The sequence below is a fragment of the Vombatus ursinus genome, unplaced genomic scaffold, assembly GCF_900497805.2.
Source record: "Vombatus ursinus unplaced genomic scaffold, bare-nosed wombat genome assembly UNPS02014773.1, whole genome shotgun sequence".
NCBI lineage: Eukaryota > Metazoa > Chordata > Mammalia > Diprotodontia > Vombatidae > Vombatus > Vombatus ursinus.
Window position 1 is genome coordinate 37,305,792 of NW_020954551.1, and position 27,039 is coordinate 37,332,830.

General features: G+C 39.7%; 1 protein-coding gene across 1 annotated transcript; it reads right to left on the reverse strand.

Annotated features, from left to right (window-relative positions):
* Window positions 1-7,534: 7,534 nt before the first annotated feature.
* EFCAB12 (EF-hand calcium binding domain 12) lies at window positions 7,535-26,776 on the reverse strand. The gene is made up of 8 exons (XM_027863744.1): window positions 26,330-26,776; window positions 25,163-25,339; window positions 22,749-22,902; window positions 20,822-21,027; window positions 17,791-18,004; window positions 10,416-10,560; window positions 9,447-9,503; window positions 7,535-7,799 (listed from the first exon to the last, which is right to left on the reverse strand). Exons 1-8 carry the CDS (start codon window positions 26,747-26,749, stop codon window positions 7,535-7,537), a joined length of 1,638 nt encoding a protein of 545 aa, XP_027719545.1. The 5' UTR covers window positions 26,750-26,776.
* Window positions 26,777-27,039: the final 263 nt, after the last annotated feature.

Genomic DNA, 27,039 nt, shown 5'->3' on the forward strand with positions numbered 1-27,039 from the left:
TGCCGAGCCATAAGATTAAAAAAAAATTATTTCTGTTAAATTTCTCAAAGACTTGTATAAACTGGATACATGCAAAAGAAATAGGAGAGCTTCACATTTATTATATCGCTCTCCCGACTGAACAATAAAACACCAAAAGGAAAAATAAAACCATCATAATAAATATGGATAGTCCAACAGAACAAGTCTCCACATTGGCCATGTCCAGAAATGCATAGCTCTTTCTAGATTTTTTTTTAATTTTTTTTTTTTTTTTTGTGGTGAGACAGTGAGACAATCTGATTAAGTGACTTGCCCAGGGTCATACAGCTAGTAAGTGTCTCATTCTAGATTTTAAGAGGAGGTAGGTGACCTGTCTCGTCGTCTATCCTTAGGTCTCATGATGTATCATTACATTGATCAGAGCTCTAAAGTCTTGCAAAGTTGTTTTTCTCTATAATGTTGTCATTGTGTAAATTGTTCGTTTTACTCCTCATCACTTCATAGAAATCTCAGTTTCTTCTAAAACTTTTGTCATTTCTTATGGCATAATAAAATTTAATTATATTCATATATATTCTGGGGACAGCTAGGTGGTCCAATGGGTAGAATGCCTGGAAGACAAGTTCAAATCCAGCCTCAGACACTTACTAGCTGGGTAACACTGTTAGGTAAGTCGCTTAACCACTGTTTGCCTCAGTTTCCTCTTCTGTAAAAAGAGGATAATAATAGCATTTACACCCGAGGATTGTTGTAAGTATCAAATGAGATAATAACTGCAAACTGCTTGGTGCACTATCTGGAGTACAGTAAATGCTATGTAAATGTTAATTATATTAATACACTATAATTCTTTTATACATTCCCTAACAGAAGGGTAGCCCCTTAATGTCAAGGTTGGTTTTTTTTTACTGTGTGAAAAAAGCCCTTAAGAATATTTTTGGGGGCAGCTAGGTGGCGCAGTGGATAGTTCACCGGCCCTGAAGTCAGGAGGACCTGAGTTCAAATATGACCTGGACCAAACACTTGACACTTACTAGCTGTGTGACCCTGGGCAAGTCACTTAACCCCAATTGCCTGAAAAAAAAAAAACAACAAACAAACAAAAACAAGAATATTTTTGTATATGTAGACCATGTTCTTTCTTTAATTTCTTTGAGTATGGGCCTACTAGTGCTAAAGCTGCATCAAAGAATAGGGACATTTTGGTTACTTTCTGGGCATAGTTCCAAATTGCTTTCCAGAATGGCAAGACCAATTCACAGATCTAGTGTGCCTGTTTTCTCACAGCCCCTTCAACATTACAATTTTCCTTTTTTTTTAACTTTGTCAATCTGATAGATATGAGGTAGAATCTCAGATTTGCTTTAATTTGCATTTCTCTAATTATTAGTGATTTGAAGCATCATATCATATTATTCTTGAGAGCTTGCATTACTTCCTTTGAAATTTTATTTTGTTCATATCTTTTGACAATTTTTCAATTGTGGAATGACTCTTAGTCAATAAATTTGAATCTGTTCTTTACATATCTTTGATGTGAGAGAAACTCCGCTGTAAAGAGATATTTCTCTATTTACATGCCTCCAAATTTCAACTATAATTAGATTTGTTTGTGCAAAATCTTTTAAATTTTATGTAATCAAAATTATACATTTTATTTTCTATGATCCTCTTTATCGAGGATTATTTAGTTAGGAATTCTTCCTCTATTCATAAAACTGAAAGGTACTTTTTTCCTTAGTCCTCTAATTGGCTTATAATGTCACCTTTTAAGGCTAAGTCATTCCCACTTGGAGTTTATCTCGGTATAAGGTGCAAAATATTGGTCTATACTTAATTTCTGCCAAACTGCTTTCCAGTTTTCCCAACAGTTTTTGTCAAATAGTGATTGAGGTCTTTGGATTTCTCTAACAATATACTGTGTTCATTTGTTGCTTTATGTTGTACTGTTCCACTAATTGATTCCACTCATCTATTTTTTAACCAGTAGCGAATAATTTTAATGATTACTGTTTTGTGGTATAGTTTGAGGTCTGGTACAGATAGATCCCCCCCCTTTTTTTTCATTATTATCCTTGAGATTCTTGACTTTTTGTTCCTCATATTAATTGTTTTCTTTTGTTGTTGTTTTTTGGTCATGCCTGACTCTTCATGACCCCATTTAGGATTTTCTTTTTTTTTAATTATATTAGCTCAGCCTACCCATGAGCAACTGATGTTTTTCCAATTATTTAGATCTGACTTTATTTGTGTGAGAAGTGTTTTGTAATTGTGTTCATAGAGTTCCTGGGTTTGTTTCAGGAGGTAGACTCCTAAATATTTTATAATGTCTATGGTAAGTTTAAATGGAATTTCTCTTTCTATCGCTTGCTGTCGGGCTTTGTTGGTAATATATAGAAATGCCGATGATTTATGTGGGTTTATTTTATAGCCTGCAACTTTGCTAAAGTTGTTTATTATTTCAAGTAGTTTTTTACTTGATTCTCTAGGATTCTCTAAGTATATCATCATGTCATCTGCAAAGAGTGATAGCTTTGTTTCTTCTTTGCCTATTCTAATGCCTTCAATTTCTTTTTCTTCTCTTATTGCTAAAGTTAATGTTTCCAGTTAGCTTGAATAACAGTGGTGATAATGGACATCCTTGTTTCACCCCTGATCTTATTGAAAATGCTTCTAGCTTGTCCCCATTACATATTATGCTTGCTGAAGGTTTTAGATAGATGCTATTTATTATTTTAAGGAAGACTCCATTTATAGCTATGCTCTCTAATGTTTTTAATAGGAATGGGTGTTGTATTTTGTCAAAAGCTTTTTCTGCATCTGTTGAGATATCATGTGGTTTCTGTTAGTTTTGGTGTTGATATAATGAATTATGCTGATAGTTTTCTTAATATTGAACTAGCCCTGCATTCCTGGTATAAATCCTACCTGGTCATAGTGTATTATTCTTGTGATAAGTTGCTGTAATCTATTTGCTAATATTTTGTTTAAAATTTTTGCATCTATATTCTTTAGAGAAATTGGTCTATAATTTTCTTTCTCTGTTTTGACTCTTCCTGGTTTAGGTATCAGCACCATATTTGTATCATAAAAAGAATTTGGTAAGACTCCTTCTTCACCTATTTTCCCAAATAGTCTATATAGTATTGGAATTAGTTGTTCTTTAAATGTTTGATAGAATTCACATGTAAATCCATCTGGCCCTGGAGATTTTTTCCTAGGGAGTTCATTAATGGCTTGTTCAATTTCTTTTTCTGACATGGGGTTATTTAAGTATTTTACTTCCTCTTCTGTTAATCTGGGCAATTTATATTTTTGTAAATATGTATCCATTTCACTAAGATTGTCAAATTTGTTGGCATATAGTTGGGCAAAATAATTCCTAATTATTGTTTTAATTTCCTCCTCCTTGGTGGTAGCTTCACCCTTGTCATTCTTGATACTAGTAATTTGGTTTTCTTCTTTTTTTTTAAATTAAATTAACCAAAGGTTTATCTATTTTATTGGTTTTTTCATAAAACCAGCTCTTAGTTTTATTTATTAGTTCAATAGTTTTCTTAATTTCAATTTTATTAATTTTTCCTTTGGTTTTCAATATTTCTAATTTGGCGTTTAATTGAGGATTTTAATTTCTTCTTTTTCTAGTTTTTTTAGTTGTATGCCCAATTCATTGATCTCCTCTTTTTCTATTTTATTTATGTAAGCATTTAGAGATTTAAAACTTCTCCTAAGAACTGCTTTCGCTGCATCCCATAAGTTTTGATATGTCCATTTGGGATTTTCTTGGCAAAGATACTGAAGTGGTTTGTAATTTCCTTCTTCGGCTCATTTTACAGATGAAGAAACTGAGGCAAACAGGTTAAGTGACTTGCCCAGGGTCACACTGCTAGTAAGTGTTTGAGGCCAGATTTGGACTCAGGTCTTCCTGACTGCAGACCTGGTATTTGACATATTCAACTATGCCACAAAGCTGTCACAGAGGAATCACACTGCATACTAATAAGATTACTTATTTTTTTGTTAGTTATTATTAATGGAGCCATAGGACATCAGAGCAGGAAAGGACATCGGAGGTCATCTTACTCAGTCACTTCATTTGCTCAAGGAGGAAACTGAGACCCCAAACAGTGAAGAATCCATCCCAAGAACATGCATCTAATTAGTGAACTAGAACTCAGGCCTGAAGTCAAGTCTCCTGACTCCCAGTCTAGGACACTTTCCTTTAGATATAATGATGCAAGAAATGGGCCACATTTAATTATTCAGAATTTGTTCATTTATTTATTTATTCATTCAGATTTATTATATGTCTTTTGTAATAGGTGCTAACAGGAGAGAGAGGACACAAGGAAAACAGAGCCTGTACTCTCAAGGAATGTATGTACAGTCACATCAAGGGGACAAGAAAAGTGCATGGAGAACACTTAAGAGTGAATTCATGGAAGCCAACTCCAATGAATGGAGGTACCAATGGTACCCAGGTACCAAAGTTGTAGACAAATGATGAGAGGGAAGTTGATTGATTGACATATATTGATTAATATGATAAGGGAGGGGCAGCTAGGTGGCACAGTGGATAGAGCACCAACCCTGAAATCAGGAGGACCTGAGTTCAAATCTGGCCTCAGACCAAACACTTGACACTTACTAGTTGTGTGACCCTGGGCAAGTCACTTAACCCCAATTGCCTAAAATATATATATATATAAAATAAGGGAAGGTTTCAGCTACCATATTTCCATTTCCAAAGAGGAAAGCAATTTGCAGACATTAATTTCAAACTGTCAGTAAACAACCCTGAGAGGTACTAGATCGCCTTCCTTCACAGACAAAAGAACTGAGGTACCGAGACACTCTGGGGATAAAGTACTCCCATAATCTCAGGTCCTCTACCTTTCGGTCTAGTGTCTACTTCTCTCTGGCACATTTATGAAGATCCTGAGGTGAGAAGGATCTCAAATGAGCATTGTCAGTATTGTTATGGATACATTCTGCATCAATATTACTAAGACCCAGTCTTGCAAAATCTAACCATCTACAATTCCAAGGCAAGTTTTCTAGGATTGCATTTGTTGCATAAAATGCTGATTCTTTAAAAAATTCCATCTGGGGAAGAGGGAAGAGTAGTCAACTAATTTGGGGAGAGTGTACTGATTTGTATGGGTGTTGGTAATTTGTTTTTTAATTATTATATTCAATTAATTATTTCCTAATTACATGGAAAATTTTAAACAATCATTTTAAAAAATCTATTTTATGTTTTTTACCCCAATTACGTGTTAAAATAATTTTAAACATTTTTTAAAAGTTTTGAGTCCCAAATTCTATTCCTCCCTACCCTCTCCCCTAAGATGTTAACAATCATATTTGAAAATTTTGAGTTCCAAATTTTCTTCCTTCCTCCCCTCCTTGAGAAGGCAAGCAGTCTGATAATGATTATTCATATGAAGTCATGCAAAACATGTTTCCATATTATCCATGTTGCAAAAGAAAACACAAACAAAATAAAACAATAAAAAGAAAGTAAAAGAAAGTATGATTCAATCACTATTCAGAATTCATCAGTTCTTTCTCTGGAAGAGAATAACGTTTTTCACTATAAGTCCTTTGGAACTGTGTTGAATTATTGTCTTGACCAGAGCAGCTAAGTTTTACATAGTTGATCATCCTTACAATATTGCTGTTACTGTGTACAACGTTCTCCTGATTCTGCTCGTTTCACTTTGCATCAGCTCATCTAAGTCTTCCCAGGTTTTCCTGAAACCATTGTGCTCTCATTTCTTATAGCACAATAGTATTCCTTCATAATCATATACCACAACTTGTTCAGCTATTCCCTAACAGATATCCCCTCAATTTCCAAATATTTGCCACCACAAAAAGAGCTACTATAAATATTTTTGTATGAATCGGTCATTTCTCCTTTTCTTTGATCTCTTTGGAATGCAAGCCTGGTAGTGGTATTGCTGGGTCAAAGGGTATGCAGGGCTTTAGAGCCCTTTGGGTATAGTACCAAATTGTTCTTCAGAATAGTCAGGCCAGGATCAACTCCATCAACAATGCATTAGTGTCCCTATTTTTCCACATCCCCTCCAGCATTGCCTTTTTTGTCAAGTCAGCCAATATGATAGATATGAAATGGTGTCTCAGGGTTCTTTTAATTTGCATTTCTCTTATCAGTAGTAGGGGGTAGCTAGGTGCAGTAGATAGAGCACTGTACTGGGAACCATCTTCCTGATTTCAAATCTAGCCTTAGACACTTGCTAGCTGTATAAAAAGTAAATATCACCTTGTTGACAAAGGCCCATACAGTCAAAGCTACAGTTTTTCCAGCAGCAATGTATGGTTGTTTAAGTTGGACTATAGGGAGAGCTGAATGCCACAGAATTGATTCTTTTGGATTATGGTGCTAGAGAAGACTTTTGAGAGTCCCTTGGACAGCAAGGAGATCAAACCAGTCAATGCTTCAATTAATTCAGGCTATTCACTGGAAGGTCAAATACTGAAGCTGAAGCTTAAATACTTTGATCACAGAATGAGAACCATGGGACTCATTAGAAAAGCCCCTGAAAGATTAAAGGCAAAAGGAAAAGGGCATGGCAGAGGATGAGATGGATAGATAGTCATGGAATCAATGAACATGAACTTAGACAGAACTCAAGAAATAGTGGAAGAAAGAAGGGTCTAGCATGCTATGGTCCATGGGCTCACAAAGAGTCAAACACAACTGAACAACAGCAACGATTGGTGGTGATTTAGAGCATTTTTATGTGACTATTGATAGCTTTGATTTCTTCTTTTGAAAACTGCCTGTTCATATCCTTTGACCATTTGTCAGTTGGGAAGTGGCTCTTATTTTTATAAGTTTGGCTCAATTCCCTATATATTTAAGAAACGAGGCCTTTATCAGAGAAACTTGCCGTAAAGATTTTTTTCCCCAATTGCCTCCTTTCCTTCTAATTTTGACTGCATTAGTTTTATTTATGTAAAATCTTTTTAATTTCATGTAATCAACATTTTCCATTTTACCTCCCATAATCCTCTCTATCTCTTATGTGGTCATAAACTCTTCCCTTATCTATAGATCTAACAGGTATATTTTTCCATGCTCCCCTAATTCACTTATGATATTACCCTTTATGTCTAAATCATTTATTCATTTTGACTTTATTTTGGTATATGGTGTGAGATGTTGGTCTATGCAGTTTCTACCAAACTAATTTCTAGTTTTCCCAGCAATTGTTGTCAGATGTTGAGTTTTTATTACCCTAAAAGCTTAGATCTTTGGGTCTGTCAAGGTGTTGGTGATTCGTAATGTGATACAGCAAGGCTTGATTTTAAAGACTGCATTTTTGGCCCAATGTCTTATAATTTTTATTACTATGTCATTTAGCTCCTCACATACTCATTATGTCTATTGGCTCTGTGATCAGCTTTAGGAAGGTGAGGTCGGTATTAGATTTCAGTCAACAGGTATAGATCTGTAGTCTAACGGACAGTGGGACCCAATACTGCTGCTGTATTGGGTCTTCCAGTCTCTACCCAATCTGTGTCAGCAGCTTCTTTTATGATGATCAAAATTGCCAAAGGTTATATAGCCTGCATCAGAAATGGGCCAAAAGCGGTCAGGATGGTAGATGGCTGGGTAGGTGTGAGGCAACTTCTCCACCTGGCTGAAAAGAACCAGTTGCCTTTTCCACTTCTTGTTGGGGAGGTATAGCAGCAGTTTATCCAGAAGGTGTCCCGGCCAGAAGAAATTGGGGTGGGTTCCCTGAATCTCACTGTAAGTCCTACGATGGCCCTTGTGCTTGAGTTTCCTAGGAAGTGAAATGAGATGGGAGGTGAGGAGGTGGAGGTATTGATCACAGTGAGACCTGGACCTGTCACATTGCCTGAAATGCAGCTACTTCTGGGTTGGGTGGTATGCACTAACCACTCTACAAGCTTAACCAGGGTATAAACCAAGGAACAACCTGGATTTTCAATGGAGAAGGACCTAGACAGTGGTTGGCTTGTCCCTTTCACAAAGGAGGCATTACTAAACTCTAGGAGATGGGGGTGTGAACATGTAGCTAGAAAAGGGGAGGGAGGTGGTTGATAATGAGAAAGGATAAAAAGATGCCAAATGCATGGGTTTGATTTATCCTGTGGGCCAAGGACCACAGAAGGTTGTCCAGTGCCTCTCAGGCTCCCAGTTTTGGGCGGCAGGTAGTTTCCAGACACTGGCTCATTCTCAGCTGCTGGCTGTGGACAGGATACCTCCCACCTCTACCCCCAGGATTAACTCTAACTAACTTCAGATAATCTAATGGTAACTAAGTATGGAGAGGCTATGGATCATTAGAATGAACAGATAATTTTCAATATTAATTTCTGTCAATAATTTCAGCCTGCTTTTTAAGGCTTCTACCATAGTTTACCAACAGGGAATCAAAGTGACAAACGTAAATATCATTTTTCTTATCCTCCTCCCATGTCCGTCAGTGGTGCTAACAGTCAGTGGCTTTGGGGGACGAAGGGAGTTGAGTTTCTCAATGCTAAATACCTGAGTGAAGATTCCTTACAGGCTTACTTCCACTAGAACCAATAGAAGGGAACTTGGAAACTGCCAACATTTCATGAAGAAACTGAAACCCACAAAAGGGGGAGTGATTTGTCCAAGACCAGAGAGGATCATAGCTCTAAAACCAGAGGATCCCTCAGAGGCCAACTAGTATAATCCTCTCATTTTACAGATGAGAAAACAAGGCCCAAGGAGGTGAAGTGAATTGCCTGGGATCTCACAGGAATCAACATGAGAGCTAGAATTTGAACCCAGGACCACTGATTCCAAAGCCATTATAGCCCATTGCCTTATAATAATTGGTTAGTGAATAACAGAGCTTGGGACCAGCACCAAGTGTCTTGACTTCCAGACCAGTGTGCTGATATCTGGAAGGATGTTAGGTTACATCTAGAGGTACATCTATTTTCTTTCAGCTCCAAAATATAGCCTATGAGGATGTTCAGAGTAGAGGGATGGAAGAGAGGACCTGCCCCCCTCCCCTCCCTAAAGTAGTCTCTATTCCTCCCTTGCCACCTTGGTTTCCTTGAAGCATCTCCAATCCTACTTTCTGCCAGAGGCCTTTCCTGAACACCTTCTTCCCACTCCTGCCCCCCCCCCCCGCCTTCCTTAGTGCCTTCCCTCTGTACTTACACTGTATAGGACTACTGACTTCCATTTCTAACCTCCCCTTACACCTATCCCTGACATTCCCTCCGGGGTTCTAGGGTTGGGTTGTGGGTAGCTGCACAAGGCTTTCGGTTATTCACAAGATGCCTCTTTACAGACAATCTAGGCTCATGATAGGGATTGACACCTGGTCCCACTGTTAGGCTCTGGGTCTCTCCCCACCCATCCCCACAATCACACACAACCTCTGTGATCCATCTGTCTGTCAACAGCCTAAACAGTCTATACAGACCTGGTCAGAGCCTCAAACTCTCCAAAACTCATTTTCTTAATTGGCCTCTGTGACGTCCTAGAAGGGGTGAGAGAAAAAGGCTCCTGGTTAAAAGGGGAGGAAATTCAAGTCTGTAGCAACAGTTGGGGGTGGGAAAGGGGAGCTGCATCCAAAAGGGGGCTCCCCCAGGGAGCTCTGAGATTGTCACCAAAACTTCAGCTCTTGAGTGAAGCTGGGCCCTGCCTTGTCGAGAGAAATGTCAGAAACTGTCCTAAGGGCAATATCTTCTTTCAAAAACATGACACACTGGCATGCACCCTACTCCTTGCCCCCAGTACACTCCTCTGCTACACACCTCCTAGCTGTCCCAGCTGCTTCATGAGCCTGCCCCCTCTCCATAGAAGTAGTACCCCAGCTGCTGAGACAGAAGTGAATAGGAGAGGCTGATGGTTGCCATTTTTCTGATCAAGAGATCAGCAGCGCAGACCCCTCACCTGGGTTGGGAGATGAAGTAGGAGTTGCCTTCGGGCCTCCTTGAGAATGTTATTCTCTCCCCATGACACAGGACCATGATCCAGCCTATGCATGGCTGCCCTCCCTCAACCTACCGCTAAGTCATGAAAAAACTATTTGGGACCCCAGTTTTGAAGAAAGGGGAGCCCAGGCTTAGGGTATCAGTGTAAGGTGAAAATACTCTGATCCACAGTTCAAGCAGTCCAAGGAAGAGATAAACTCTACAAATTTCTCTCAAATGAGTCATAGGGGGGAACATAGTTAACATCTATATAACACTTGAGGTTTATGAGGCATTTTACATATATCACATTTGATCTCACACAACAACCCCATGAGATAGGTGCTATTATTATCCCCATTTTACAGATGAGGAAACTGAGGCTGAGAGCAGTTACATGACTGGCTCAGGGTCACACAGCTAATAAGGCAAGGTGGAGGCAAGATTGGAGAAGCTAGAAACAAGGCTGAACATACTTCACAGGTACTGACTCTTGTATCGTATGGAACTTCTCTTTAGTCGGTATAAATTCTTTCACTTCATCGTAATAGCCTCCTGGTTGTCTGAGCTTGAGAACATTTTTTTTCTCCAAGATGAGTTTATCTCCAGGGTAAAGTAGAGCTGTCAACGAGAGAAGAAGAAAAAAAAAAGCAGGTTTGGAGAGGGCTTCCTACGTGAATCTTTGATTTTAGGATTTGAAGGAATCCTTTTCCTTGTAGATAAGCGAGGGACTCCAAGTTCCGGATAGAGGGGCCTTCCCTTATCTGCTCCGTAAGCCAAGCCAAGCCAATCCAACAAGTGTTCAAGGTGGGTTCCTTGAGGGCAGCGACTGTTGAATCTTTGTCTTTGTCTCTAGCACAGTGCTCGGCATTTGATAATTGACTGATTGCCATATAGGCAAGGCTTAATATGTGGAGATACGTAGTCAAAGACAAAATAATCTCGGCCCTCACGAGTTTCAGTTCAACCGGATCCTCATACTATACCTACTCATTCTGCTATTAACTCAAAGTTGATTAACCAATTGGTCAATCAACAAACATTTGTGAAGGATCTCTTATGTGCCAAGCACTGTGTTAGATGCGACAGATACAAATAGTGAAACAATTTCAACACTCAAGGAGTGTATAGTCTAATGGAAGAGACAAGTATATGTACAAGAAGAGAAAGAGTGAACAAAACTGATAAATGTAAATACATACAAGATACAAGGTATCTCAGGAGAGAAGGCACTAACAGTTGAGGGAATCAGAAAAGGCTTCATTTAGAAGGTGGTGCCAGACGTACCTCTTGACACAATAGAAGGAGGTGAGGAGGGAGAGTATTCTAAACATGAGGGATGGCCAGTGCAAACGCATGGAAATGGGAGATACAGCCCTATAACAGAGCTGTGGGAGTCATCTGCACTGAGCTAGGGGAGGAACACAGGGAGCTGGGCTAGAACACTCTCAGCTGGGGGGAACAGGGTCTGTCAGTGCTGGCCACAATGCCCTGCATGAAATAGATAACTTACAAAGATTTAACATGACCCTTTAATGTGAAGCACAAGTAGGTATTACACTGTTCTCTCCAGTTCTCTATTTTCTCACTTTGAGCCGGCTTATTCATCTTGTCCTCACTCTGATAAGCTGAGGATTTTCAGACAGGGAATTCATGCTGCTGCAATTCACTCTCAGGGTCCTAGGTAATCCTGGTGTAGGAAATATACTCCTATTACTCACAGCTTTTGTAGTAGTAGTGGTGGTAGGAGTAGTGGTAGTAGTGGTGGTAGTAGTAGTAGTAGTAGTAGCCCTCACATTTAGTAAATCAGCCAAATGACAGCATTAACTCTTTTTTTTCTTCTTGGTGAGGCAATCGGGGTTAAGTGACTTCCCCAAGGTCACACAGCTAGTAAATGTCAAGTGTCTGAGGTCAGATTTGAACTCAGGTCCTCCAGACTTCAAGGCTGGAGCCTTATCCACTGAGCCACTTAACCGCCCCAACAGCATTAACTCAATCAGAAACATTTACTCAACAAAAAGCAAAGCAAGAAAAATTAAAACATACCATTGCACCTGGAACACTTTGTTGTTGTTCAATCATTTCTGACTCTTCCTGTAACTCCATTTGGGGTTTTCATGGCAAAGATACTTCAGTGGTTTGCTATTTTTTTCTCCAGCTCATTTTACAGATGAGGAAACTGAGACAAACAAGGTTAAGTAACTTGCCCAGGATCACACAGCTAGTAAGTGCCTGATGCTGGATTTGAACTCAGGGAGATGAATCTTCCTTACTCTAGTCCTGGATATACCCACTGCACCACTTCACTGCTTGAAAAGCAGAGCCAGGAGGGTGGGGTGGGGCTGGGGTGGAGAGTGAGCCCAATCTTACAGAACCATACATAGTAGGGAAGCTCATGAGTAGAAAACATATCTGCCCAGGGCCACTCATAACTCTTGACTGTGAGCCTTGGTGTCCTTGCTTCCCTTAGGAACATAACTGGACCACAGTTCACTGATGGGAAAAACTGCTCCTTTTCTGGTCCTCTGCTTCCATATTGGGTGGGGCTACAGCTACCCAAGCAGAGTTAAAGTCCTTTAGCAAAAGCAATATCCCCCTGAGCCTGGAATCTTCTCAGCTCTTCACTCCCTTGGCTGGGCTCTGGAGGATCTCCTACTTTCAGATCATAGATGGTTGTTCACAGACATGCCTTCCAGTCAGCTCATTCAGTAAGAAAAGTTTTGACCTGCAGTCAAACTTCCAAGAAGCATGTGGTAGTGTAGAGACCCTGGAGTCTTTCCGTGGCCTAACTCTGAAAGTCTTCTCAGGCAGTTCCACAAGTATGGTCTTGACCAACTCTGTGGTAAAAACAGGGTCTCCTGTGTGAAATGACTCACCTCTATCTTGTGGTGAGAATCCCAAATCTACATTTCTATCAGCCAAGCCACAAGTAGGCAATATACAGTTGTTTCATAGTCACCAAATAGCACTAGGTATCAGTGTTTCCAGCTTGCAGTCTCTAAGTTCTTATGTCAGTAAGATGTAAATTTAGATGTTAGGACTGTGTCAATCTTCTGGGGCTGTGTGAAGGATATCAGAGAAAGAGAGTATATAGCTTTCATTATAGATATAACCATACATGTGTATAAAATGGTGTCCTTTTCTGACTGGGACAATTTATTGATTCAAAGGGGCAGAAACATAGTTGTGTAAGAAACACTGAAAAAGCATCTTCCACAAAAGATTCTGTGTATACTCTTATTTCATTTATATTCTTCACACAGCCCTAGAGGACTGGCACTTACCAAGTGGTTAATAATACATTCAAATGTGTTCCTGGTTCTGCATCAATATATATCAGAAGGGGAGTTAAGGAAGGAAGGGGGGGCAAAAAAAAAGTAAATATGATTCTCTAAATCTCTACACAATGACTCAATCTATATGTCCGGCCCTCGTCTCTCATTCATTTATATTCAACAAGCATTTATTAAGTTCCTACTATGTGCTAGGTGATGGAGATACACACAGTGGATCTTCTCCTGAGCGCCTATCCTTCACTGTCATCTACTTGCTGGACACTTCTACCTGAATGTTCTAAAAGCATCTCAAATTTACTGTGTCCAAAACAAAATTAATTAGCTTCTTCCACAAACCTGACCCTCCACCAGAATCATCTATAATCTATTAAAGATTTCAAGCTACCTTGCAAACCATGGTTTGCAAGCTTGGAGTCACCCCCATCTCTGCTTCAAATATCAAATGAATTGCCAAATTACATCAATTCTACCTCTACAACATCCTTCATGTCCCTCTCCTTTCCACCCACATGGCTACTTCGTAATTGCAGAAGGACTCATGATGAAACATGCTATCTACCTCCAGAGAGAGAACGGATGAGCTCTATGAGTGTAAATCAGAGTATAATGTTTTCACTTTATTTTCTTGCCTTTTTTTTTCACAACATGGCTAATATGGAAACGTATTTTGCATTATTTCATATGTATAACTGATATCATATTGCTTGCCTTCTCAATGGATAGGGGAAGGGGCTGGAGGGAAGGAGAAAATTTGGAATTCAAAATTTTAAAAAAGTGAATGTTAAAAGATAAATAACAAAATTTTAAAAAGAATGACAAGGTCATTGTGGAAAGAGAACAGCTCAGCTGGCCGTCAGGCTCACCAATCAATCAACAAGCATTTATTAAGCACCTACTATATGCCAAGCACTTTTCTAAGTGCTGGGTACATGAAGACAAAAATCAAACAGTCTCTGCCTTGGAGGAAACCTTGTGAGCTGGAGAGATCAGAGCACCTGGGGCCTACAGTCAATGTCAGCTGCCCTGTGAAAATTGTCCCCTACATCCATTTCAGTGCTTGTTGTATAGCTTACTAGCAGCAGGAAGACGAGCCCAAGTCACGACCTAGCTTGCCAGAAGACGTGGACCTGGAGGAAATTGTTTGGACAGTGCCGAGCTGAGGTGAAAAGCAAAATGTTTATTTAGCAGTTCTGCAAACTGCAATGCATCTTCATCTCCCAGGAGAATATAATATTGTATTGAAACTGTATTCTGTTCTAAGTTTTTCCGTCAGTGCATTCTTGTGACAACCTTTTTGTTTTTAGTATTTCTTTTGTGTATAGGATATAAATAGCTGTCCTATACCTGAAAAAAGTAAAAGAACTTCATAATTGGTTTCATTGCTTCAAATCTATTTCCCCATTCAAATCTATCTTCCACACAGCTGCCAAAGTTGGTCTAAATAAATCAGTTCCCTGTTCAAGGACCTTCAGTAATTCCCTGTTGTTTCTAGGAGAAAATAAAAACTTCTCAGCTTAGTATTCAAACTTTTTTCATAGTCTGGCTCTAGTCCACCTTTCCAGACTTACTTCATATTCCTGCCCCTCATGCACTCCATGGTCCAACCAAACTTATTTGCTATTCTCTAAACTCCTCATTCCATCTTCCTCTGTTGGTTCCTTTGCGCTATCTCCCTTGCCTGGAATGTATTTCTCTTTACCTCCAATTAGAATCCTTAGTTACTTTCAGGGTTCACCTCACATACCACCTCCTACAGGAACCCTCCCCACCTTCATTAGTGAGCTCTCTTTCTCAGATTATTTTGTATTTATTTATCAATGTACAGTGAAGTTTAAATTCCTTTATGTCAAGGGCTGTTTTAATTTTGTCTTTATATTCTAAGTGACTAGCACATTAAAAAAAAAAAAAGACCTATGACTTCAATTGGTAGAAGGCATTCTCTATGCAGAAACCACCAATATCGGTGTAGATCGACAACTATCTTACAATTTATAGTCAGTGGTTAGGGGGTGAGGGGCACTGAGAGATTAAATGACTTGCCCATGGCCATACAACATGTTTCAAAGGTGGAACTTGAACCCAAGTCTTCCTGGCTCCAAAGGGAGCTCTGTATCCATTACACCAGAGGTATCAAACACACAGCTTAGGTCATTGACACAACGTTCTGTTGTGCAGGAGCCAGAATCAGATTAAAATGTAATTGGGAAATATTGAAGAAAATTAATGAACATACAATAAAACTTAGATAATGTGAATTGGTGGTTTTCTAAATCAATATGTAGCCCACAGCCGATCCTTAGTACAGTTTGGTGGCCCTCATTTGAATCTAAGATAGAAATTCATTCACTGCATCATACTGCCTAAAATTGGTACTTAATTTAATTTTACTGAAAATGTATTGAATTTACTGAAAATTTAATTTTACTGGAAAAATAACCCAGTAGAACCTATACTGAGGAAGATTTTCACTAGAGCCCACAACATATATATAATAGCAGGTCAAATTTACACTTTGTATAAGTCTTTTGGGCCACATTCTTATCCTGAGATCATCTGAGTAAGATCATCTCATGAAAAACAGCCCCCCACCCCAACTTCTCAGAGATGGGGGATCCACAGGTGTGCAACATTACATAAAATGTCAGATTTTTTTCAACATATTTGTCTATATTTTATACATATTCAATGTATTTCAGTGTATTGGTTTTGCAGGATTTTTCTTTTAAAAATTCTTAATTTAAAAAATAATTTTTTATTGTATGGTATAGCTTCCTAGGAGGACGGAAAGGAAGGAATAGGGGAAAGTAAAGGTGATCTAAAGACAAAAGCTACAAATGAGAATCTGTTTTTTAAAAAGCCAATGTTTTAGAATTTCAACCCACAACATTCCGTGTCCTAGAACTTCAAACTATAGAATGCAGAGTCAGGATGTTCATATTTTTGAGCCAACCAAACAGCAAGCATTTTAAAAATTCATACTATGCTCCAGGCACTAGGATTACAAAGACAAAAATGAAACAATTTCTGCCGTCAGGGTGCTTACATTCTATAGTGGGAGACTACATATGCAGATCAGGAAGGGGTTTGAGAATGGTTTGAGAATCCCCACAGACTTGTGGGAATTGTACTCCAGACAGAGGACTCCTATCCCTTCACTCTGAGATGTTATTGCAAGGCAAGATGGAGAGGCTGGGAGTGGGAGGAATTCATTCTTCTGATGTGCTGGCTACTTCACGGGCAGTTTTTATGAGGGGCGAATGCTTGAGGCAGCATGATGGGGGACAGTAGCCAATTTGATGGGGTGTTGCTGACACAGAGATATGAACTCCAAGACACTGGCTTCATCCCAGCTGCTAGCACTCTGATGCAGAAAGTTGTTGACTCTTGTCCTCCAGGAGAGCTGTAAAAGGTCTATCTATTACAGGCTTCTCCTGTCCCTACCAACTCTAAACTCTATGCTCCTATGAATTTCTCTCTTCCCCCTCTCACTGCAGATGGGGTCATTCACTCCTAAGCTTTTCCCTCTCTTTGTTCATGGAGTGGTTTACAATTTCCGATTTGCTTATTGTTTCCTTTGGGGAATAAGTTTTAGATGGGTCACTATTTTTTTGATGACTTGGATTAAATCTTTATTTGAAAATGCAAGAGCTTCAAGGGAAGAGCCAGTGAAGGGCTCATGATATAGAAAGAAAGAGGACAAACCTCCTTCTCTAATTATCATGAATCAAGGAAAGGAATTATTTTCTTCTCTTGACGTTCAGTTAACAAGCATTTATTAAAGCCTACTATGTGTCAAGAACTGGGCTAAGAAGTTTAAATAGTACTTGAAGGTTCCCAAAGTACTTTATATACATCTCATTTATCCTCACAACAACCCTGGGAGGTAGGTACTATTATTATCCCAATTTAACAAATGAGGAAACTGAGGCAAACAGAAGTTAAGTGACTTGTTCAGGATCACACAGCTAGTAAGTGTCTGAGCTTGGATTTAAATTCAGGTTTTCTGGAGCCAAATTTGGCTGGACCATAGTATACGTGAAGGGGAATGATATAATGACATAAGGCTGGAAGACTAAGATGGAGCTGTCCTGTAAAAGACTTTAAATGTCAAATAAGGGAGTTTGTAGTCAAGCTCAGTAGAGGAAAGAGGGGTCACTAGAGTGTTACTGAGTAAACGAATAACTAAAATAACTTTCATAGCTATCTGCAGGATGGACTGGAGTGGGAAGAGACCTGTGTCATAGGGACCAATCAGAAGGCTATTTCAATAGTCCAAAGAAAGATGATAAGTATTTTAACTATATCGGTGACTGTGTGAATGAAGAGAAGGGGACTGATATAGGAGATGCCGTGAAGGTTAAATCTTCAATGTCGGGCTAGTTAAAAGCCAAGCTAGGCTACCTTCCTCTGATGGTCGCTTTGGCAGGATTCTTAAAGAAATGAAGAATTTAGTCAGCGGTGTTTTAACTAAAGGAAGAACTAAGGTTTATAGAGGTAGTTTGTTGACACCCAGGTATCCTGGAGTTTCATTCCCTGCACATTATCACCATCTTGCCTTTCATGAGGGTCTTTTCGGTCAGTGGGACTTCGTAGGCTTCACATGCCTTCACACACTTCAGGTAGACCAAAAAGGTAGCCCTTCGGAAGACATTAATCATCTCCCCAAACTCATCTGGCAGAGTGGATGGGAGGCAGTGGTCATCATAGGCCTTGTTGCCAGTTCGTACTAGGTGACGCTTTTCCATAAACACCAAGGGATTGATTTTTTTCTGTAAAAGGTAACAGAGAACAGACATTTTCCCATTGTAGTCCCTAGAAAAGATATGTCATTCAGTTCCATTAAGAACCCAGTCAACCATTCCACTGACCTCTATCCCTCATCCATTGCTCCTATGGTCCTAGAGGACTTTTCTGGGTAACTTTATTTGGCCAGATTCATATTAGGACCACAGCATGAAAATCAGTGTTCTACCAGAAAAATGAAATGCAAAATGACTACAGCAATGTAAATAGAAAAATCAAACATATAAAAAAATGAGACTGAATACTGTGTGATTATGTTGACCAAACTTGGCTCCAAAGAAGAAATTAGAAAATGTACCTACCTCCCTTGGGGGAAAAAACCCCACCAAAATGAAACTCAGTGCTGTGTAATGATGGCCCAAACTTGGACATGAATGAGACCATGTGAGAATGATTCTTTCTCTGCAGAGGTTGGGGGCCATGGTTTTAGAACATTGCACCTGCTATCAGACTTGGCTGATGTATCGGTTAATTTTACCTAACTGCTTTTAATTTTAATTAATTATCAATTAATTATTAATTATTAATTATCAATCAATTATTAATTAATTAAATTTTTACAATCAATGGCTCTCACTAGGGGAGGGTGGGGGTGGAAATATGTAATATGAAAATATTTGCATATTTCATATTCAATATGAAAATAAAGATGATAAAACAAAATGTAACAATAAAATATTTTGGGGGAAAAAAAGAAAATCTAGAAACTGAGGGGATGCCCATCAATTAGAGAATGGCTAAACAAATTGTGGTATATAATAGTGCTATTGTAGGACAGCATATACATGGTAGCACTATTGTACTATAAGAAATGGTGAGGAGGATAGTTTCAGAAAAACCTAGGAAGACATACGAACCAATACAAAGTGAAGTGAACAGAACCAGAACATTGTACATAGTAGCAGTAATATTGTGATCAACTCTGAAAGACTTAGTTATTCTGATCAATACAATGATCCATGACAATTCCAAAGGACTCAATGATGAAAAATGCTGTCCACCTCCAGAAAGAAAACTGATGGACTGATTGCAGAATAAAGCATATTGTTTTTCACTTTATTTTTCTTGTCTTTTTTTCTTTTGCAACATGGCTAATATAGAAATGTTTTGCATCACTTCCCATGTGTAATGGGTATCATATTGCTTGCCTTCTCAGTGGGTGGAGGAGGAGCTGGAGGAAGGGAGAGAATCTGGAACTGAAAATTTTTAAAAATGAATGTTTAAAAATATAATTGGGAAATATTTAACAAAATAAATAAAAAAACAATGAAAACACAAAAAAAGAAAATCAGTGTTCTAGAATCTCAAGCCATGAAAGTCAGTGTTCCAGAATCCCAGTGCCTCAGTGTTCTAGAATCCGAGTTTATGAAACTCAGTGTTCTAGAATCCCAGTCCATGGCACTCGGTGTTCTACCAAGAAACACCCAGTTTAATGTCAGGAAGAGAAGCTAGGATTACTAAGTGGCAGTGGTAGTAACAGAGTTATAAATACCAATCCCTTTCATCTGTGTGAGAGTCTTGGTGGATGGAAAGCTGGCCTGGGAGATTAAATGTCACCTAATGACTATATGACTATGTGACACCCCCCCCACCCCCCCCCACCCCCGCCCCGGCAAGTTACTTACCCTTCAGGCTAAATTCAGCCAGCTCCTGACTCCTCGGGGCTGTCGGCCACTCTCTAACACTAAAATTTGCAAAGAGGGGGTGCTAACCTGGATTGGGAGGGGGAAATTTCCTCATCTGGAAGTTCCCTCTATCAATGAAATCATAGGCTAGTGACTAGCTAACTTCATAGAACAAATTCCTTTAATAAAAGGATTTGTTCTGTGAAACGTGGATTCAGTCAAAAAGTCACACCTGAGGATCTAGAAGGCCACCTGAGGCCTCCAGGTCCCAGGTTCCTCACCCCTGGGGCTAGTCCCTTCATTAGCATAGTGGTTTGCTTGTTTGTTTGTTTTTTATACCTTCCAAATCAGTGTTCTACCAGGTAAAGAATGTATACAATGACTAACAACGTAAATGGTAAAACAAACACCAAACTGAACCCTGTACGTGGTGTGTGATTAAGACAAGATTTGAGGGGCAACTATGTGGCGCGGTGGATAAGAGCACCGGCCCTGAAGTCAGGAGGACCTGAGTTCAAATCCGGCCTCAGACCAAACACTTGACATTTACTAGCTGTGTGACCCTGGGCAAGTCACTTAACCCCATTGCCTAGTTAAAAAAAAAACAAAAATGAAAAACAAGACTTGAAGCAGGCTGGAGAGAGATTATTGTCTCCATTTGGTACATGAGGAAACTAAGACATGAGAAAAGTAAAGGTCACTCAGTTGGTTACTCTGATCTTTTACTGGAAGCCATCTTAATTTTAGTGCCTCCCCACTGTTAATTATTTCCTATTTATCCTGTATAGATCTTGCTTTGTATATGTTTGTTTGTATGTTGTTTTCCCCATTAGATAGTAAGCTCCTTGTGGGCAGGGACTGTCTTTTGTTTCCTTTTATATCCCTAGCACAATAAATGTTATTGGTTGATTACAACCAGAGCAGAAACTAGAGCCCTCCGTCGCCCAGGGCTTCTTCTACAAAATCTATGCAACGTGTTGCCCATAAGAACTTTTCCAATTAATGCCATATGCTGGCCTGGCTTTGGAGGAACCAGAAAACATTCCCTTGGTAGGCACGGGATGAGGGAGGCAGGCTGTGATCCCATTTTGTTTTTGAAACTTTTTAGTGCCCTGAGAATAATCAAGGAACAGAGAATTCCTTTGGTTGGGAAGTTACCTTGGACTGTCGCCTCAACTCCTTGTATCGTTTCCCAACTTCCTCCATGTCCTCATAGGTCAGATGCATTCTCTCTGGCTCCGTGTTAATGGGAAGCACTTCCAATAAGGGTAGTTTTGGCGTGGAGGGTGGGGGAGTCAAAATCTTTGCCTTCTTACGTTTGACATGCTGCCTTTTGAGTCTCAATCTTTTCCAGTAGTTAAAATCTGAGGTGGGGGCAGGGGAAAATTGGGAACAAGAAACATATCATTACAATAGAAGAGCAGGAGGAAAGGTACTATGCTTTCCCACCACCCCTACCACCTCTGCCTCCATCTGTCAACAAATATTTATTGAACCTTGATTATGGCCAACGCACTCAACTAGATGCTGTGGGGAACTTTAAAAAGTGGTCTTAAGGCAAGTTAAGGATAAGCCCTTAAGGAAATTATAATTTAAAATGAGGACATAAACCGTAAACAAATAAAAAAAGGTTAACAATAAGAGTTAAGTAGGATCACAGATTTAGAGCTAGAAGAGAGCTTAGAGATGGGTTCTATAAGTGTGGAGAAGTTAACTACTCCACAACCATCTCTCCTTCCTCTGTCCGTATCACTCCTTTGGCATGCTGTTGAGCGCTGCCTTATGACTTTGGTGAATTTTTATTTTTTACTCCTGCCTTGCATTTTTATTTCATCCTTCCTAGGCAATGTCACCAATGAAGACTTGTGAGTAAGAAGTGACACCCCAGGTATTCTGCAGGACTTGGGAGATTGGAAAAGGAGGTAGTCTGGTTACAGAGGCAGTCATTGGGAAAGGAGGTGGTCTGGTCACAGAGAAAATCATTTGAGTGCTGCATGGTTACCTATGGACTATGAACAGTCCCAGTGTGGGTTTTTTTTTTTTTTTAACCTTTTTCTGTGTCATAGACACTCTGGTAGTCTGGTGAACTCCTTTCTCAGAATAAGGTTGTTAAATGCATAAAATAAAATACAGAAGATTACAAGGAAAACCAATTATATAGAAATAAAAATGTAACTTTTTTCTTCCCATCCAAGTTCATGGACCCCTTGAAATCTATCCCACAAACATTTTGGGAATCTGTGGACTCCAGATTAGGAGACTGACTTAGAGGAAGGTCGCCTTTAAGTGCATTGTATAGATCTTCTATGTGGAGGATAATGACATTGACGACAATATCAACAAAAATTCCTCAGGATAATAGAGTATGAATAGGTTGAGACTGATCCCTGTAGAGAGAGTGCCCATGTAGTAACAGTAAGAGCTGATAATTACATAGTGCCTTAAAGTTTTCAGAGCACTTTAACACACAGGAGCTCTGAGAGCCTCTGGACCTTCCTGTGAGGGAAGTGCTGTTATTCTTTCCAATTTTACAAATGAGGAAAGAGACGGAGAGAGGTTAAGAGATTTGTCTAGGATTCCATAGCTCATCCTAGTTCCAGAGCATTAGAAAAACTGGATTCAAAAGGCCTCAGTTCCAATCTCATCTCAGATATTCCCTATGTATGTGACTGGGACTCAGTTTCCTAATCTGCAAAATGGAGGGTAAGGGATGGATAAGAGAGCTGCTCACTTTCCTTCCAACTGTAAATGTGATTTCTGTGGAAGATTTAGGATCCAATGTCTATGGCAGGGCGGGAGCCCAGGTTTACCTGCCTCCCAGTCCAGCATGCAAGTCTCAGATCCAATAAATGGTTGCCCTCTCCCTGTCCTGTCCCCTACTCCACCCCCCACTAGACTGTAAGAACCTTGAGGGCAGGGGCTCATTCTTTGTCATTCCCTCAGTGCTTTGGCACTTGATTGACTTCAGAAGGAGGGAGTTCCTTGCCGGCCAGGCACAGTGCCTGGTGCATCATAAGCTCTGAATAAATGTCTATGGATTGTTCAGAGGAATGGAAGGCTGCAGTCCAGCACCCTGGGTCCTTACATTTCTTTTTCTCTTGGCTATCATTTTTCTTGGCAGCAACCCAACGTCTATATGAATCTACCAGGTCTTCCCGATAGATGACGCCCTGCTTGTTCATGGAGCCTAGATAGATCACCACATCCTCCAACTCCCGTTCAGTCAGAGGAGCACCAACCTGAATGCAGAAACAAATCCCAATTAAAGGACAGGAGGTAACAAATCAAACCAAGCACCCAGTGCTCTGGCTAAAGAGCCTGGCACTTGGGGGTAGAGAGGGACTATGGGGCCTCAGATCTCTCTGACACAGACACCACACTGACTCCTCCCCGGCAGGAAGGAAAGTGAGATAACTCAATCTAGGTGGTTCAGTTCTAAATTCTAGACTCCTTCTCCCTTTACCACGTGGGAGTGTACCCCTATTGTTAAATTTTCAGGGTCAGCATTTGCATCTCTGAAATCAGCAAATACTACATACCAGGGCTCGATTTACTGTTCTGTTAGATTTAAGAAATCGATGGAGAAAATGTTTATTGTAGATTAAACTAATGTCTACAGTTTAGGTGGATTTAGATAATGTAGATTAAACTGAAAAGTGTCATACATAAATACATACACATACATATATATACATATATGTACACATACATACAAATATACATATATATGTCTCCCAGAAAGCAGGTTGCTAAACATTCACTAGCACACCTCTGGTCCTGGCTGTGCGATATTGACAGTCCTTTGGGATCCTTAGCTTCTGGCTTTCCTCCAAGTACTCCACTGTTTCGTCCAACCAGCTCTGACCCACAGTATGTCCTGACCCTGCTACTTGTGTGTACTCTGGCTTGGACTGCCCTGTGGTAGACTCATTTCCCCTCAACGACTCTGGCTATAGATAGCTCCTTGCTCTTCAGATCCTGTCTCCTCAATCCCATTCCTCATCCTAAACCCTCAATTTGTTGCTGCCAACCTTCTGATTCTATCAGAGCTATAACCAGGAATTTCTGCAGTTGGGGTAAATAGTGCTCAAATCCAGCTGGAGCCAGGGTGGAGTAGGGTATGGAGAGGAGTAAGTGTGCTGCTTCTGAGACAAGAAATGAGGAGAGGAAGGAAACAGGCTGTTAATGAATCTTGCTAACTAGGTGCTAGTCAGTTGTTTCTAGAATGCTGAAGGACAAATACTCCCTGTAATTATTGTTACTCTGGGAAAAATCCTGTCTTGCCCTTGTTATATGGCTCTGGATCCTGGGACAGACAGATGACAACAACTTCTTCATGGGTAGCATACCTTGTGTACCTGCCCTCAGGTGAATGGTGATGCCTTGGGTTGGTCTTCATAGACTTAACAGTTAAGAACCTTCCCTCCCTCCCTTCCTTCCTCTCCCTCCTTTTCTTTCTCTCACTCTTTCCTTTCTTCTCTCCTTCCTTCCTCTCCCTCTTCCCCTCTGATTTATACTATATATAGGGGTGTGTATACATATATAAACCCCTATATATAGTATAAATATATTGTATACACATATAGACACCTATATATAGTATAAATATATACAGTATGTATACATGCATCTATATATAGTATAAATATATAGTCTGTCTATATACACATCTATATATAATATAAATATGTAGTATGTTTATACATGTATAGTACAAATATATATATAGATATATGCATCTATATATAGTATAAATATATAGTGTGTATGCACAAATATAGTGTATATATAGTATCCATAGTATATATAGATACACAAATATATATAATATAAATATATAATACACATATACATATTTATATGTAGTATAAATATGTATAGTATATACACACTATATATAGTACAAATATATAGTGTATATATACACATCTATGTATAGTATAAATATATAGTATATATAGATAGTATAAATATATACATATATAGTATAAATACATACAGTATATACACACATCTACATATATAGTATAAATATATGGGATGTATACACACCTATACATAGTATAAATAGAAATATATATACACCCTCCAATATATAGATGTGTATAGAGCGCTATGTGTATATATCTATATCTATAAAATTATTTGCATGTTGTTTCCCTCATTAGAGCACATGCTCCTTGAGGGCAAGAGCTGTTTTTGCCCTTCTTTGTACCCACATGTTTGTTTAGCACAATGCAGGCACAAAGTAAATATTTAATAAATGCTTGTTGGCTGACTGACTCCAATTGCTTCCATTAATTCATTCTTTCTTAAAGGGGCCAAGCCCTCATTCTCCTCCAAACACTGTAAACCCATCCAAACAAAGCAGAACTGTTTCTTAGAATCTGAAATGCAGCACAAATAATGTACTCCCTTTCTATAGCTCCATGAGCTGATTTTAGACTCCCCAGAACCTGGTTCTGAACAATTGTTTCTAATCACCCAGCACCTGCTTACTCTTTTCATTCCTTCCACGAACTCTTCCCTGGAGATCTGATGTTCCCACTCTGCCTTGAAGAACATTTCAATTATTTTGATCTTTTGGCTTAACAGATATTCATATAGGACTGACAGGCATGAGGGTTCGGGCACGATGAGTGAGGGGATAACTCTGTGGACATACTGGACAGGTTTCTGTTGAAAGAAATGAAAGGAGACAAGGGAATGAATGACTTGCTCAGGAGACAGTGCACGTTATTTGAGAGCCAGAGCCAACGGAATGCATCTCTTGGGGGACAAGCCACCCTAACAAAGGGTGTCAGAGAGGACCTGAATAGGGGCTCCGGGAAGACATCAGTGGGTGTTTTCTGAATTCTCATTCTTATGGGAATCCCTAATTAGAAGGCAATCTGCCTGGTTTTCGTGATGTGGCTTCAATTTGCCTTTTCCACTTCATCTGATATATTAGTTGGGCCACCCTCTCGTGGTCACTTGCCAAGCCATGCAGCTCCCTCTCCAGTGTCTTCCCTCATGGAATGTCCTATCTCCTCCCACTCGCCCTTGCCTATCCAAGGTCTCATTATCAAAGCTTGTTTAAAGACTAAGGTTTTTATCTGGGCTATGGTACCTCCTGTGAATACATCATGGGCAACTCCTTCCACCAAACTACTGTGACTTAAATCAATTTTAAGATGTTGCCTGAGGCAAAGCGAAGTTAAGGGACTAGTCCAAAGTAATACAACTAGTAGGGTCAAAGGCAGGAACTGGACTCAGGACTTCCTTACTCTCAAGCCCAGCATTCCCTCCATTATGCCAAGCTGATCCATGACATATAGTACAGGTTTAAAATGAAAGTACCCTTCTGGTTAAATGAAAGAGAATCACTTTTCTCCCATAGAGGTTTCAGGGCTATCCCTAGTCACCTGTCACCACTGGTGGAAGCCTTGAGGTATGTACTGGAAGCAGGACATACATAGCTCAAAGGCCCTGGCCTTGTTAAGAGAGACTTGTTCACTCTTGACCTCTAGACCCCAGCTGGTCACAGATGACAACCTCTCAGTGCCTTAGTTTTCCCTTTACAAAAAGAAATTCATCATCTCTGTCCTACCTACCTACCTACATGGTCTTATAATCAAATGATGTAATGAGTAAGAAAATTTTCATCTGGAAAATGGGGTTGCTTACTGTGATCTCAGCAGAAGCAATCTCAGCTGCTCTCCGGGCAGCTAGATCATTCTCTCTATCCCTGTAAATCTTCTTTAACACTCGGTTCTCTAACTTTGTCCTACTGGGCTTGCAATGGATCCATTTCTCAAGGTTCACAAAAATGTCCAGATCTCTCTTTGTTTTTAGCCTCTGGGCCAGCCACACTTGCACCTCATCTCCGCCCTCCACCTGCTGTTCTTCCTGTGAAATGTTTACTGTTTTATAGGATTGGGTTGAAGACTCCACTTCAAGGGAAGGAACAGCTTCCACTGCAACCTTGCATTCGCCGGTAACGTGCTTTGGCATGGGGGGTGCAATGATAATACGGTGGCGGCATTGGGGCATTTTAAAGCCAGGCTTCCTGGAATCCTTGAAATGCTGGAACCAAGTAGAATGCATCTCTGCTTCTTCTTCCTGTGGTGGTCTACAAATCCTCTGAGAAGCAATCCATCACTCTCTGAACTTGGCAAACCCTTAGAAAAAGATGATAGTCAAAGATCATAATGCCTGCTCAAGAGACTGGACATCAATTTGATTCAGTTCAATAAACATTTATTTTGTAGGCTTGTTTAGGATTTTATTGTTCCCCCAATTACATTTAAAAACAATTTAAACATTCATTTCTAAGATTTTGAGTTCCAAATTCTCTCCCTTCCTCCCCACCCCCTTCAATCCCATCATCGAGAAGG

What these genes read in the sequence shown, in the direction of transcription:
- EFCAB12 (XM_027863744.1), bottom strand. Translation starts at nt 26,749, where the DNA reads ATGCATTCTACTTGGTTCCAGCATTTCAAGGATTCCAGGAAGCCTGGC. An exon ending in TCGTGGAAGGAATGAAAAGA is followed by an intron (nt 22,903 to 25,162) that starts GTAAGCAGGTGC and finishes TTCTGCATTCAG; the next exon opens with GTTGGTGCTCCTCTGACTGA. An exon ending in GAGTTTGAGGCTCTGACCAG is followed by an intron (nt 7,800 to 9,446) that starts GTCTGTATAGAC and finishes TTCACTTCCTAG; the next exon opens with GAAACTCAAGCACAAGGGCC.